The 13,520-nt window shown below is 55.3% G+C and overlaps 5 protein-coding genes across 5 annotated transcripts; 4 read left to right on the top strand and 1 right to left on the bottom strand.

Moving 5' to 3' along the window:
- Window positions 1-562: 562 nt before the first annotated feature.
- DCS_00938 (uncharacterized protein) lies at window positions 563-1,196 on the bottom strand (the record flags this gene model as incomplete). The annotated part of the gene is made up of 3 exons (XM_040798273.1): window positions 563-652; window positions 722-1,055; window positions 1,135-1,196. The coding sequence occupies 3 exons, from the start codon at window positions 1,194-1,196 to the stop codon at window positions 563-565; spliced, it is 486 nt and encodes a 161-aa protein (XP_040659156.1).
- Window positions 1,197-2,265: 1,069 nt separating this feature from the next.
- On the top strand, window positions 2,266-3,576 carry DCS_00937 (uncharacterized protein; the record flags this gene model as incomplete). Its single annotated transcript, XM_040798272.1, has 1 exon — window positions 2,266-3,576. The coding sequence occupies one exon, from the start codon at window positions 2,266-2,268 to the stop codon at window positions 3,574-3,576; it is 1,311 nt and encodes a 436-aa protein (XP_040659155.1).
- Window positions 3,577-6,908: 3,332 nt separating this feature from the next.
- DCS_00936 (MYB DNA-binding domain containing protein) lies at window positions 6,909-8,630 on the top strand (the record flags this gene model as incomplete). The annotated part of the gene is made up of 1 exon (XM_040798271.1): window positions 6,909-8,630. One exon carries the CDS (start codon window positions 6,909-6,911, stop codon window positions 8,628-8,630), a length of 1,722 nt encoding a protein of 573 aa, XP_040659154.1.
- A 1,439-nt stretch (window positions 8,631-10,069) lies between these two features.
- Window positions 10,070-11,105, top strand: DCS_00935 (ribosomal protein S4; the record flags this gene model as incomplete). The annotated part of the gene is made up of 3 exons (XM_040798270.1): window positions 10,070-10,083; window positions 10,210-10,632; window positions 10,769-11,105. The coding sequence occupies 3 exons, from the start codon at window positions 10,070-10,072 to the stop codon at window positions 11,103-11,105; spliced, it is 774 nt and encodes a 257-aa protein (XP_040659153.1).
- Window positions 11,106-12,439: 1,334 nt separating this feature from the next.
- On the top strand, window positions 12,440-13,084 carry DCS_00934 (redoxin; the record flags this gene model as incomplete). Its single annotated transcript, XM_040798269.1, has 3 exons — window positions 12,440-12,557; window positions 12,626-12,828; window positions 12,908-13,084. The coding sequence occupies 3 exons, from the start codon at window positions 12,440-12,442 to the stop codon at window positions 13,082-13,084; spliced, it is 498 nt and encodes a 165-aa protein (XP_040659152.1).
- Between the last annotated feature and the right edge of the window lie 436 nt (window positions 13,085-13,520).

The following is a 13,520-nucleotide window of genomic DNA, read 5'->3' as shown; positions in this document are numbered from 1 at the left end:
AGGTTTAGGGTCTCATCGCATACATGCATGCATAAACATGATAATGCAATTACAGAGTACATTCCCCCCCGGAAGATGCAATGCTCGGAATCGGAACACTTGGTGGGATGCGAGTGCTCGGCCATACGATTCGGTTCAAGTACATGTAAAGTATCCGCATGGACAAGTACATTTGCAATTATTGTTCTTGTCGAGTATGCGTGACCGAGGCTTGGCCGAAAGTGAAAGTGCAAACAATACTTGCTCTCATCATCGATGTATGCAGTAGTGAGCATGTGTACGATAGTAATCACAGCATGCAGCTCAACTCACAGTCACTTACGAGGTACCATGGATGCACCGGCATTTTCGAGTACGCGCTAATATCAGTATTAAAATGCTGCACGCAATGACGAGTCGGATGGGCACCTGGGCCAACTCATTTCGCCGGCTGGCTAATTATCACCTTGCCTGTAGACTAGTAGCATGCACCAAATAGCACCCACTGTACATCCTTGCAGCGTCTAGACAACCACTCATTGTTGCAAAGATCTCCTCCCATCCGTGCATCCATTCGCTTCCGCTACGAGGATTTCTTGCCCGCGATGAATGGTGGCCTGTCGGGACCAAAGGCACCCAGGAAATAGGCCGAGCGCGTCAGGAACAAGAAGAGCTGTCGACGTAGCACGTGTGAGCATCACGGCGGCGGACAAGGAGACAGAAAGAGGTGGGTTGAACCGACCGTCACTGCAATGTTTCCCCAGGCCATGGCGTTCCATGTCGAGGGATGGACGAGGCGCTCGCGGCCCAAGCCGTAACAGCTCGCGGCTACGTGGCCAATGTCGCCGATCCAGAGAGCGACGAGGTAGTTGCGGACGACCTTGACCTCGGAGGTGGAGAGCAGGACGGCGAGGCCGACGAGGCCGACGAGCAGATACATGTTCCCGAGCTGCCAGCCAATGACGAGGCTGCTCACGGGGACAAAGGAGGCGGCCGCAGGCGGCGGGATCGCTTGGGGCACCTGCTCGGCGACGAACCAGGCGGGATCGTGGACGGCGCCGACGAAGCCTGCGAGGCTGCCATCATTCATCAACTAAGCAATCTGTCGACCAGGTAGCGGTCGGTTGACGAGGTCAAAGGCGGAAGTGAACTCACAGCGATACAGGCTCGATGACGGTGAATACCACCCGAGGGATGAAGGGCAGGGAGGAAGCCATGGATGTGCCTCAGGATGATGACTAGATTCGGCACGGGTTCGGCAACGGTTCATTCGAGATGGGCAAGAGAGAGAGGCGACAATGAGGCAGGGAAATGGATGGAGATGCGATTGGGTTGAAAATAGTCGGTGTGCGGAGGGAGCAGGTGCAGAGCACGTGGGATGGATACCAAGGAGCAAGTACCTCACGACGGCGCAAGTGCTGAGGTGACTGTGCTGCGCTTGTTGGGTTCCTTGTATAATACTGTAATAATAGTATTCACTCGTACATGTACAGCGCAAGTTGGTGCCTCAGGATTATGGTGCGCCCAGATGTACACCTTCGTATGCCTCAGCAACAATTGTCTCTCTCCGGTTGTCTATCCTCGAATATGGTCCAAAAACATTTCCCGAAATATCTATGTCATTTTTATACGATTTCTTCGCAAACGCACTGCGGCGCGACGGGAACCCAGCGGCCGGCGTTGATTCTCTCTCCATCAATCACCATCGACATCGATGACGCCCACCTGGACTCTCGCTTCCACGCGGTTTCGATCCAATACGTAAATGGCTCATTGGTATCGAATCAAAACGAATGGTTGGATGTCCTTCCGCACTCCTTCCTGTGAACGTCTGCTGCTTCAGACCTTTGCTTCCTCCCCGGGTCCAATCTTGAGCCCTCCAACGTCGACGTCGGCGCCGGAGTGATGTCAACCACCTGGGGCCAACCTCTGGACGCTTGCAATCTGCAACGCTAAATTCGAAGTGAAATTGTCTGCCTTGGGGGGCAAGCTAAGCCAATGATGACTGATCCCCGGATGAATGCAAAGCTTGTTCGGCTCCTGCACACTTATTTATTGTCAAATGCCGGCGGCTGGTTTCAATCCTTGTTCTTGCCGTTGCACCCAAACCTCGACCCTCCTACGCAGGCCTCGGTGGCATCTCCAAGTGACCAACCGCCGATCGATTCGGTTTCAGAGATGGAAAAAAGAATGGCGAGCGCTAGGAGAGTGAAAGGGACGCCAGAAAAAAGGAAGATGGATGGGACGGATCCGTTCGACAAGCTCCCGGCGGAGATGCAACTCGCCATGGTCCTACAGGCAGACACGTACAGCGATCTGGTTCGATGGAGCTACGCATCTCCCGCCATCCTTGGGCTGCGCGCCAAGTTCGAGACTACGATTTGGGAGCATTTTCTTCCCAAGGAGTTTCCGGGGGATCTATTGCACGACGCCACAGCCGTTGTCCTCTTTCCCGACAGAGACGGGACGGCGGACGGGGCCGAGTACGCGAATCTGGTCCATCACCACCTCATATCCTGGGCCGCCGGCACACTTCCCGATTCGACACGGCGGCGTGGCGAGCAATCGTGCCTGTTGAGGAAACTCGGTCGGCTCCATCGGCAGCTTCGCCTCTTCATCAACGATTTCCTCGGCAAAGCGACGAGTTCCTATCAGTGGCAGGCCTATCGACAGCTACCCAACTGGTGCCACGAGTCTCTGCGTGCCGTCGAGGGCGAGGGCAAAGGTGTCGTCCGCTTTGGCTCGCTGAGAGGGTCGGAACGACGACGCTTCTTCCGCGCCTTCCTTCGATACGAGCTGCTGTGCAAGATGTACACACGATGCTCGGCGACTGTTGACATGCGGCCCAGCGTGTGGGACAAGCCAGGCACGCTACCCGCCTGGAGCTGGGACATGCTGGATAGGTATCAACGCAGGCGCTCGACCGGTCGGGATACAGAGTCGGTGCAGTGCGTTCTAGAGTACATTCACGGCCTCTACGTCGCCATCTCGGCTCGGCTCAAGAGCGAAGGCTCCGGCAAGGGGAAGGCGGCCCCTCTCTTGCCATTTAACGAATGCGGCGGCGAGCTGGTCGCGGATTCTTGGATGATGCTGTCCTTGCAACGGCGGCCCTGCTTTGTTGTTTCGAGCCCGTCATTGTCCCAGGTCGGCTCGAGTCCCTGGACCTATTCCATCAGCCTCTGGGGCCTTGACCGAGTCCAACATCTCCTTCAGTCTGGAGCCGAGCATTGCAGAGCCTTTGTCGAATTCGTCATGACCGGGATCAAGAGTGATGGCAAGCCATTCTTCTTTTCATCACCGCGCCAACTGGCGCCTACCTTTCCTCCCTGGCGGTCAGTCTCGGAGGCGGTCATGCATGGTAACTGGGGCAGCCTTGATGCGAGCGGGAACCAAACACCCTGGTTCATGTTGGGGGACGCATACCACGCTCATTTCATCCTCATGTATAGGCAGCGGGCGTGGTCGTTGCTTCACGAACGAGAGGGTATTCTGAGGCAATGGGGGCAGTGGGTGAGCGGCGAGATGGCTTCCCGCTACCGTCGGCACCTGGCTTACCCGTACATGTATCTGTCGGATCCGCACTGGTCAGGAACTTGATGCCGTCGTCGACGATCGATTGGACCGCCGTGGCCAGCGGGGGATCGGCAGAGTGCGAAGTCGGCATCTGAAAGCGTGGACCAATGGCCGTCGCCGACGGTCCGGTGCATGCAGGCGTAGAGTAGTTGTGTGCTGCGAGCAGGGAGTGAGAAGAAGACTTGAGAAAATACTGATAATACCGATTCCACCAATGAATGAGGTCGTGAAAAATGGTGATGCTAGAACTGGTGGTCGAAACAACAGGGAGTTGATGTAATCCGTATGGAGTAATAGTTGTATATTCGCATGTATTTGTACAGCATACCAGGTATTACTACTTAATTAAGTATGTAATTATTACTTAGGTACTAATCCAAGCAGGCATACATAATCAATGCTGGCGGAAGCGTGCTGTAAGTCCATGTGCACGTGCACGTGCATGTACAGTACTGTAGTTGTACTGTAATACTCGGTATACACATGCGAGCGCTCCGTACAGAGCACATGTACTTGCACTTGGATCATCAGTACTACGTGTACACCTTATTTCTGATACCATGTAGTATGTACTACTTCATTCCCCAATAATACTTACTTGGAGTGAGGGGGCGAGGGGATAACAGGCTCGGTAACCATGTGGACGGACCGCGAAATGACTCGACGATGTCGGTGAACAGCACCCGAGGAGGGATGGACGGCAGAGCTGAGGCTATGACGACGAAAAAGGAGGGGGTGGGTTCGACCCAAACACGGACGGGACAGCCGAGAGGAAGCGAAAAGAACAAGGTCAAGTCGATGGACATTGAATATTATTACTCCGTACGGATACAGCGGTATTATTCACTAATAGCACTGGAGTGCTTCTTGTACATGTATATGTACAGTACGGTGTGCTTGTGCTTACTTGTAACACTGCACTTGAGAACGGAGGACGGAGGACGGAGTACTCCGTACATGGGTACATTCAAGTACATGGACGTAGGTACGGAGTAAGTATTATTAATATTCGGAGTACGGAGTGCTGCACCTTCAAATACCACTTTTACTGTACTTGAGTGTACTTGCTCCGTACTCCGTACTAACTTGTGAGGGAAATGAGGATCGGAACGGCATCTGCTCTGGAAGCGACCGGGGTCGGAGCTTTAGCGGCAGCCGGGGATACAATCGCCGGCTCTCGCATGGCATGTGCTTGCTATTGATGCACACTTATAGCACACCAACATAAGTAGTACTCTGTGCGTGCATGTACAGTACCTACAGTACAGTTCAGGGACAGATACACCTAGGTGTTGTTTCACACGAGGTCCATTTACAGCAAGTACAGTACTAATTACCTCTACCAAGGTCTGGGTACCCAAGTCACATCATGTACCTTTAGTTGTACTCGTATACTAATAAACTGCAGCAAGCATTCGGTGGGTCTACAGTCCTAGGTACAGGGTAATGGCTGTCGCCCAACAGGACGGGCGGACGGACGGCAAGTAATGCATGCAAGTAGCTGGCATGGCATGATCCGATCGACTGCCGCCGTCTCACGGTGCTCACGGTGATCAATCAACGGGAATGCGGATGCAGCCGCGACCTGTTGGCGTCGCTGCCTTCCAACTTACTACGTGAAAACATTCCGTCCCTGGCTGTGCAGTGTAGAGGCTGTCACTCAACTCCGATAGCTGGCACTCCGCGCGCGGTACCACAACGGCAGCCCAACTGTGCCCAAATCAACGTACAGGTGCTTGCAAAGCACCAAAGAGGACGCAAGCAGGACAGTGAGGTGGACTCCAGTGTTCGCCGAGACTCGTGGACAACTACTAGATAGGAACAGAGTTGAGGAATACTGCAAGTACATGTGCTGCAGGATACGCATCCACTAACATGTACTTGGACGTACCAGTACGTTTGCTTTGATGGATTGGGCCTGTGTAGTACGAGTACATGTACATGTACAGTACACTTACTTGGACAGTAGGTATTCCTTTCTACGCACTTCGTGCCTGTGCAAGTACTTACGTGTGTTCGGTCGGACACCCATATTGTAGGTGCCTTGTGCCCAGCTGGCACTGGCAAGCGCACCAAACATTGGCATGCCGTTGATTGACGTGGCAAGGGAAGCCCGAAGCCCCAACAATTTCTAGTTGCTCATACAATGCAATAACCATTAGTAAGACTGGTCAAAGGACAGCGGAAAAGACAACCCATTTACAGATACAGTACTGTACAGTACATGCAGGTACGGGGTACGAGGGAGTCCGGACGAACGGTGACCAAAGACATGTGATGAGAAGGCCTGGTTTCACGTGAATGTCCGTTCCGACCCGTCCAGTGGCATAGGGAAGCACAGGTACTTACGTGTACATCTACAGGTACAGTACAGTACGGAATACTTACTCCGTACTTACTTACGTACTTACAATCAATATTAATGCGCGCCTACCAACCTAAGTATTAAATACTGTACGGAGTACTCCGTACTGTAGTACCATGCACGTACCCAAGTAAGTACTCCGTACACGTAAGTACAGTAATACTGTACGTTGTAAATAGGTACAAGTACTTGTACATGCATTTGCAACTATTATTACCTGGTATTACTACTAGGTACCCGGTATTATTGGTACTGCGATGGCCGCCTAATCGCCGATACCCAACTTCACCGGTACCGTGTACATATACTTAAGTGGAAGTGAGTAATTAGCGGCACACCGTCAGGTACGTACCAACCTAGCTGAGGCACGGCAGATCCAAGCAAGTACCTGGTACGTAAGTATGTAAAGGAGCTTACGTACCGATACCTTTGCCCCAAGCACGGAGTACGGAGTCTACTTACTGCTGCACCAAAGTATATTCCGTTCTGGACAGAGTACAGTACAGTACTCCGTACTGCAAGTACACTTCTTTGCATGCAAGTACTTGTACTTGTTCTCCGTGCTGCACAACATGGTACTTGCGTTGCAGTACTCGGTACTCCGTACTTACTCCGTAATGCAGCACCAGCACTCCGTACTTGTACTCCCTACCTCCTATGATACATATACTTGATGGGGCACCACCGCTGACCACCTTCTTCCAAGATCCAAGGACATCCTCGAGGACGCCGAGAACCAGCACTTCCCACGCACCGGCACCATCGTCGACCACGCACATCTCTTCCTTTTCTTGCTCTTGCCCCATCGCTGGCTCCGTCACCACTGCCAGTTCCGAGCCAGACCCTCCTCCTTTCATTGCGCTGCTGGTCAGACTCGACACGGCCTCGTGGGGACATGTCGGCCCTGGCCGGTCTGCTGGTCCTGCACCCTGTCCAGTTTTCGTCTCCCTGCGCTGTCGCTTGAGTTTCCGGCATCGTCGGTTGCGCAAACATGGCCACCATAGAGCCGCGCCTTATCCATCTCTTGAATGACTCGACGACGCCCCAAAGTCAGATCCAGCACCCTGACCTGCCGCCTCTCCATGCCCTGACCCTGCCGACCTCCTCCTCCTCCTCCTCGACGACGACGACGTCGACATCCTCCTCGGATCGCCCGCTACCGCCCATCGAGCTGGAGGCGAGCCACCGGGCCGACTCGGCCGTCTTCGCCGCCGCCAGCAACCCTCTCTCCTCCCTCATCGATGATCCAACCGCCGCGGCTCGACGCGAGGACGGCGGTCGATGGGCAGCCTCCCACCCTCTGCGGATGCTCCTGAGCTACATGGATGCTCTCGACACGGCATCGCCCCACGCACACTCCATCATCCTCAACGAACCGTCCGACGCCTTCGACGATGGCTGGAGCAAGAAACGAAGCGTCGGCGGCGCCAAGGACGACTTTGTCCAGCTGCCGCAGCCGTTGATGAAGCAGATGGCGGCCCAGCAGGCGCCTGCGGTGCCGCCCATCATCAACGGCCTGCACGAGCCTCCACCCCATGCCGCCATGTTTCCGCCAATTGCCTTTGGCTCCTACTGCGATGCCGAGATGGGCCAGCCGAACCTGCCACCCGACTTCGCTCGCGAATCGGGAGACAAGGCCAACAACGCCCCTCCGTCCTCGCCCGACGTCGAACGGTGCGGACGCAAGACGCGGAAACGAGCGACGAAGCCGCGGAAGAAGTGGACCGAGGAGGAGACGAGGCATCTTCTCCTCGGCGTGAGCCGATACGGCGTCGGGAAGTGGACAAGCATCATCGAGGACCGCGACTTTACCTTCAACCATCGCACCCCCGGCGACCTCAAGGATAGGTTCAGAACCTGCTGCCCGGCCGAGCTCTGCGAGCCGTCGGGCGTTCCCAAGCCGACGTTGCCGCCCCCGGCCGCTTCGAGACGGCCGACGGCGGGGAAGGCGAGGAAGGGCCTCCACTCGGAGAACATTCTCATCGAGGAAGACGCGCAGCCGCCGGCCGACAGCCAGAGTCCGCCGCACGAGGCCGACCGTCCGCCGAAGAAGAAGAGTCGGGCACACCGGAAGAAGGTGGAGGATCTGGCCGAGCTCGGCATACACGGCCCCTTCAAGAAGTCGCCGCGGCGGGAGAGGCGACCGTTCTCGGACCAAGACGACCGTGAAATACTCGAAGGCCTCGACATATACGGCCCTGCTTGGTCCAAGATCCAGCGAGATCCCCGATATCACCTCTCGAGCAGGCAGCCGACGGACCTGCGCGACCGAGTGCGCAACAAGTATCCCGCCGTATTTCAACGCATCGAAAAATGCACCTTCCATTCGGCCAAGGACGACGGCCGGGGCAACGACACCCTCGAGCCGTCCGTCACCCTGTCCATCGGTGACTCGCTCAAGCCGCCGCCGCCGTCGACGTCGGGAAACCAGCCGATAAGCCACAGCAGCTCCAAGGAGGACCTGAGCTCGTGGCCGTTGCAGATGCTAGAGTACGGTCACACCCCCTCACCCGCCACTTTTGAGTTTGCCGAGCTCAACGGGCCTCACTTGTTGGGCGGCGAGATGGACATTGCGAGACTGCTGCTCGACGAATCGAGGCTCTCCCAGACGCCCACTCGTCCCTACGACGCCTACTCGGGCTCATCCTCCTCCTCCGTCGCCGGCACCGAACATCGCCGGGACCGTCACAGGGTGCACCCTGTAAAATGCTGAAAGGAAAAGGGTCGACGGTTGGACGGACAATCTGTACCGTGACTCGCGAGCTTCCCCCTCGCATCTACCTCGCCGTTCGTCCGACTTTAGCCAGGGCGAGGGAGGGCAGGATGGGACGACCGGGACGAAATCTCGGATCCTTCACCCAGAGCCGCAGGATGAAGCGTCTCAGGCAAGCACGCCGCGAGGGACCATCGTGCACCTACCTCCAAGTAGCTGGTTTTTTCTTGAAGCGAGAAGCGTTCTTTTTTGCCTCGGCTTTCTGTCGGTCCGAGAACAGGAAACACGAGCTCCTGATTTGATACCCCTCTCATGAATTCATTGCTGCACGTACGCGCACGAACTGTGCACTCTACGCTACCTTGTACGCCGTGCAACCTGATCCATCCCCATCACGAAGCAAGTGACGATCGAAGGCTGCCAAAGGCTGGGCATTGCGTGCTTTCATGATCACTCTGCCCTGCCATGACAATATGGCGGTGGCGCGCAAGCGACAGGGGTAGACAGGTTTTCACATGCCATTGGACAACGAAGCTCAACAATACCGATGGTCAGTCCTCCGTATACTAGCATGCACACTTGTATACGACGTGTAAGCACAGTAATTACTCTATACGAGCACTGAGAATAGCAGTGAGTGCAGTAGGAACTGTAGGTGCAATAAGGAGTACTGTACTCCGTAAGTAGGTAGGTAGTAAGGGATTGTTGGGACGGGCCGCACCCACCATTACCCAATGGTGGAGTGGCCAACGGTGAAGTGGAGGGCCGCAAGGTTTGCATGTGACAAGAGAGCAGAGCATATTCGAAGCATTAATACAGTACAGTACTTACTCCGTACGGAGCACTGTACAAGTATTAGGTGGGTAGCAAGTATCAATGGTTTTGTTACTGTGACTACCATACAGTTCTCCGTACTCCGTACGTACTTTTCTGTACAAGTACGGGCAAGTACTGGGTGAATTAAGTACTGTCCTGTACTGTACTGTATTTGTACGGAGTACGGAGTACGGAGCATATACGTAAGAACCTACTGTAATGTCAGTACTAAGCAGATATACGGAATACAGTACGGAGTACGGAGTACTGGAAGTAAGTAATAGAGCTGTACGCATACTGTACTGTACTTACTTAAGTACAGTACATATTCAAGTATTAATACTCCGCACCGGAACAAGTACTGTATGGAAGTACTGTACTGTACTGTACTTACTTAGGAGTACTTAGGTAATCCTGCTAAATGCGCGTTTTCTAGTCACGTGCCACCCCACGTGCGTTCGCGAAAATTTGTCCGACTTGACATAGGGCATGAAAGCCCCCGCTGCTGACGCTAGGCGAATGGCAAAAAGTTGTGGCCCGGGATTTCCTGCCCACTGTTGCAACGGTATCGGCCAGCTTTCGACTTTTCCTCAACACCTCCAGGACAACAGGCAAACGACACCATGGCCAAGGGAATGTAAGTGCAAGACTGATTGACATGCGGGCATCCCTCGGCTGCGGGAAAAGACTCTTCTTTCTTTCCCATGGCCGAGTTGGATATACACACATTCTTGCCAGCCTACGGCGACTGACCTTTTCGCAGCAAGAAGCACCAGAAGCGCCTCAGCGCGCCCTCGCACTGGCTGCTCGACAAGCTGTCGGGTACCTACGCGCCCAAGCCTTCGGCCGGTCCTCACAAGCTCCGCGACTGCATGCCCCTGATCGTGTTCATCCGAAACCGTCTCAAGTATGCGCTCAACTACCGCGAGACCAAGGCGATCCTCATGCAGCGCCTGGTCAAGGTCGACGGCAAGGTCCGTACCGACATGACCTACCCTGCCGGCTTCATGGACGTCATCACCATCGAGAAGACGGGCGAGAACTTCCGACTCATCTACGACACCAAGGGCCGCTTCACCGTCCACCGAATCCAGACGGAGGAGGCCGAGTACAAGCTCGGCAAGGTCAAGCGCGTTCAGCTCGGCCGTGGTGGAATCCCATTCTTGGTCACGCACGATGCGAGAACGTGAGTTCTGTCAGACATCATTCAGCCGTTGAATCAAGCTTTGGTAGATTCGAAGCCGTCGTCTCGACGGGAGCTTCATTTGACGGCTGGCTGTATGTTCCCCTCCGCGTCGGCCCTCGCTAACGTGACGGCGCAGCATCCGCTACCCCGACCCCAGCATCAAGGTCAACGACACCGTCAAGATTGACCTGAGCACCGGCAAGATCAGCGACTACATCAAGTTCGACACTGGCGCCGTCGCCATGGTCACCGGCGGTCGCAACATGGGTCGTGTCGGCGTCATCGTCCACCGTGAGCGCCACGATGGTGGCTTCAACATTGTGCACATCAAGGACGCCATCGACAACTCCTTCGCCACCCGTGAGAGCAACGTTTTCGTCATCGGCCAGGAGAAGCCGTGGATCTCGCTGCCCAAGGGCAAGGGCGTCAAGCTCACCATTGCCGAGGAGCGTGATCGCCGACGAGGCAACTAAGTGTGTGTTGACGTCGAGAGGACGGCATGCTAACGGAGTCACGGTTTTTCATTTTCGGGTTTAGGGGCTAGACCAGCCCGAGATAGCCAGCCAGCCATGGAGGCCAGCCCCTTTAGGCTAATGATAAAAAAAAGAAGAATTTGAGCCAAGCTCCGACGCATGGATACCAGATGAAGAAGAGCACTCTGTTTTCGTTTTCCCTGCTTGGCGGTGCATCATCTCCACCCACCGTGACCGGGTGTGATGGGACAATGCACGCTCCGATGTCACCGTTGGTGAATATGTCTTGGACGGTTGCCGTCGGATCCGTCATGGCTCGCTGGCCTTGCCAGGGGAAGAGAGGATGGCGCTGATAGTTGAGAGTATGGATCGACTCTCCATGATGACCAATGGTGGACGTGCAAGTCGACCTGGCCAGGATCAGAGATGAGAGACCGACATCGTCAACCAGTTCGTAGCGAAGAGAAAAGTTGGAGTAGATGATTTCCTGTTACGGTGTGCGCATGTTCTACCGGCTCGGCGAGTTTGAGACGTCTTGTCTTGGCTTATTGTCGATCCATGCTGTAGTGAGAAGGAAGGTATGGCAAGGGGACTTGTAGCTGCAGTCATTGCATGCATCATCGCAGCTTTCCGTTTCAAACGCCGGGATAAGTGCTGGCATGGTCCGCTGCCACTCTCTCGCCCACCCAAGCCGGTGACAAGAGACGTCAAAAGACGGCCTGGACATGGCGATAAACTTGTCGAATACGCCTGCTAGGGTCTCGACTGGTTGGCCAAGCTCATCCCCCACGACACCCACCGTCTTCGTCTCCCTCCTCCGCCGCCCGGCTGCGAGGCAGGCCGAGGTAGAAATTGAATTGTCAGCCGCAGCCGAGTTCGCAATCGCTGGTCGTTGGGGTGCACGCCATCGAAAGTTTGGGGCCGCCACCCGCACATTCCTCCCCTCTCCGTGCGGCGGACAGACACCGGCCACCTTCGGCGCCGTCCCGGACGGTCCCGGTCCCGGTCGGGGCGGCTCGGGCACCCGTGTGTTGGAAAGGAAGAAGTGCTTACCTGTGGATAATGGTATGGACGCACCGTCGCCGGACTTCCGTGCCCTAGTAATACGGAGTACCTCTGCATCAAGTAGTAGTATTACTAATAAGAATGAACCCCCCCCCCCCCCTTCCCTTTCTCCCCCCTGATCCTGCCATCATACTTACGCTGTTGATGTGCTGCTGTTGCAAGGTCTTTGTTTGTGTGCGACGTCGAAGCTTGTCTTTGCATCTTTGAACACCCTGGTCCGTCCTTCACCTTTCCAAGAAGCACCATCCCCATACGCATCAACCGTCACCATGCCTCTCAATGCCGGAGACTCGTTCCCCGACGATGTCGCATTCACGTACATCCCCGCCGAGGAGGCCGGAGACGATAAAACCTGCGGCGTTGCCCAGAATTTCGACGCGAGCAAAGGTTCGTGTCCCCCTCTGCAGACGACCGCTCCTCGCTGACAGACGCTACGTCTCTTCCTGAACCTGCAGAGTTCAAGGACAAAAAGGTCGTCCTCGTCTCCGTCCCTGGCGCCTTCACTCCCACCTGCCACGTCTCCCACCTCCCGTCCTACCTCGGTAACAGGGCGGCCCTCAAGGCCAAGGGTGTCGACCAGGTCGTCATCATCGCCTACAATGACGCCTATGTCATGTCTGGCTGGTGCAAAGCAAACGGCGTCAAGGACGACTACTTCGTGAGCTGGCCCCCTTTGCGACTTGCATTCCTATTCCTATAATTACGATACCAGACGCTGACAGAATACCAATCGCTAGATCTTCGCCTCCGACAGCGATGCCAAGTTCAGCAAGAGTATCGGCTGGACCAATGGCGAGCGCACCGCTCGATACGCCATCGCCGTTGACCACGGCAAGGTCGTCTACGCTGGCCTGGACAAAGGTAAGGGTTTGATCACGCATTCGGGCGCCGATGCTGTTCTGGCCAAGCTGTAGATCCAACATAGCCGTGGCCGTGGTCGTGGATGGCGATGGACTAGTTGAGCGGGAGGAGATAGAGTCAGCTCCCTGCAGAGGAATTCAAGCCCTCACCCGCCCAGCCGTATTGATTCTCCTCACGCGAATGTGATATTCGTCCTTCTCAAAACCCTGTGGCCAGTCAATCAATGAATGGGCATTCATCAGCCTTTCAGCCATCATCCACCCATCCCACCTTTCCAATGACAATGACAAGGCCGAGCAAGACGTGCGAGCTGCGTTGATTGTACTTGTAGGGGCCATTGCACTGGCATGTCAATTTGCTTCAACTACCAAATGCAACCAAACCATGGCATTCCATGCACCCGAGATTGTAGAAGAACCGGCCGGAAAGACACAAGAACCACGGACTCCACCACTCTCTTCTTCTTCTCCCCTCATTTTCCTTTCTCTC

This window comes from Drechmeria coniospora, chromosome 01 (assembly GCF_001625195.1).
Source record: "Drechmeria coniospora strain ARSEF 6962 chromosome 01, whole genome shotgun sequence".
NCBI classification, from domain to species: domain Eukaryota; kingdom Fungi; phylum Ascomycota; class Sordariomycetes; order Hypocreales; family Ophiocordycipitaceae; genus Drechmeria; species Drechmeria coniospora.
This window is presented reverse-complemented; position numbering and strand designations above follow the sequence as displayed.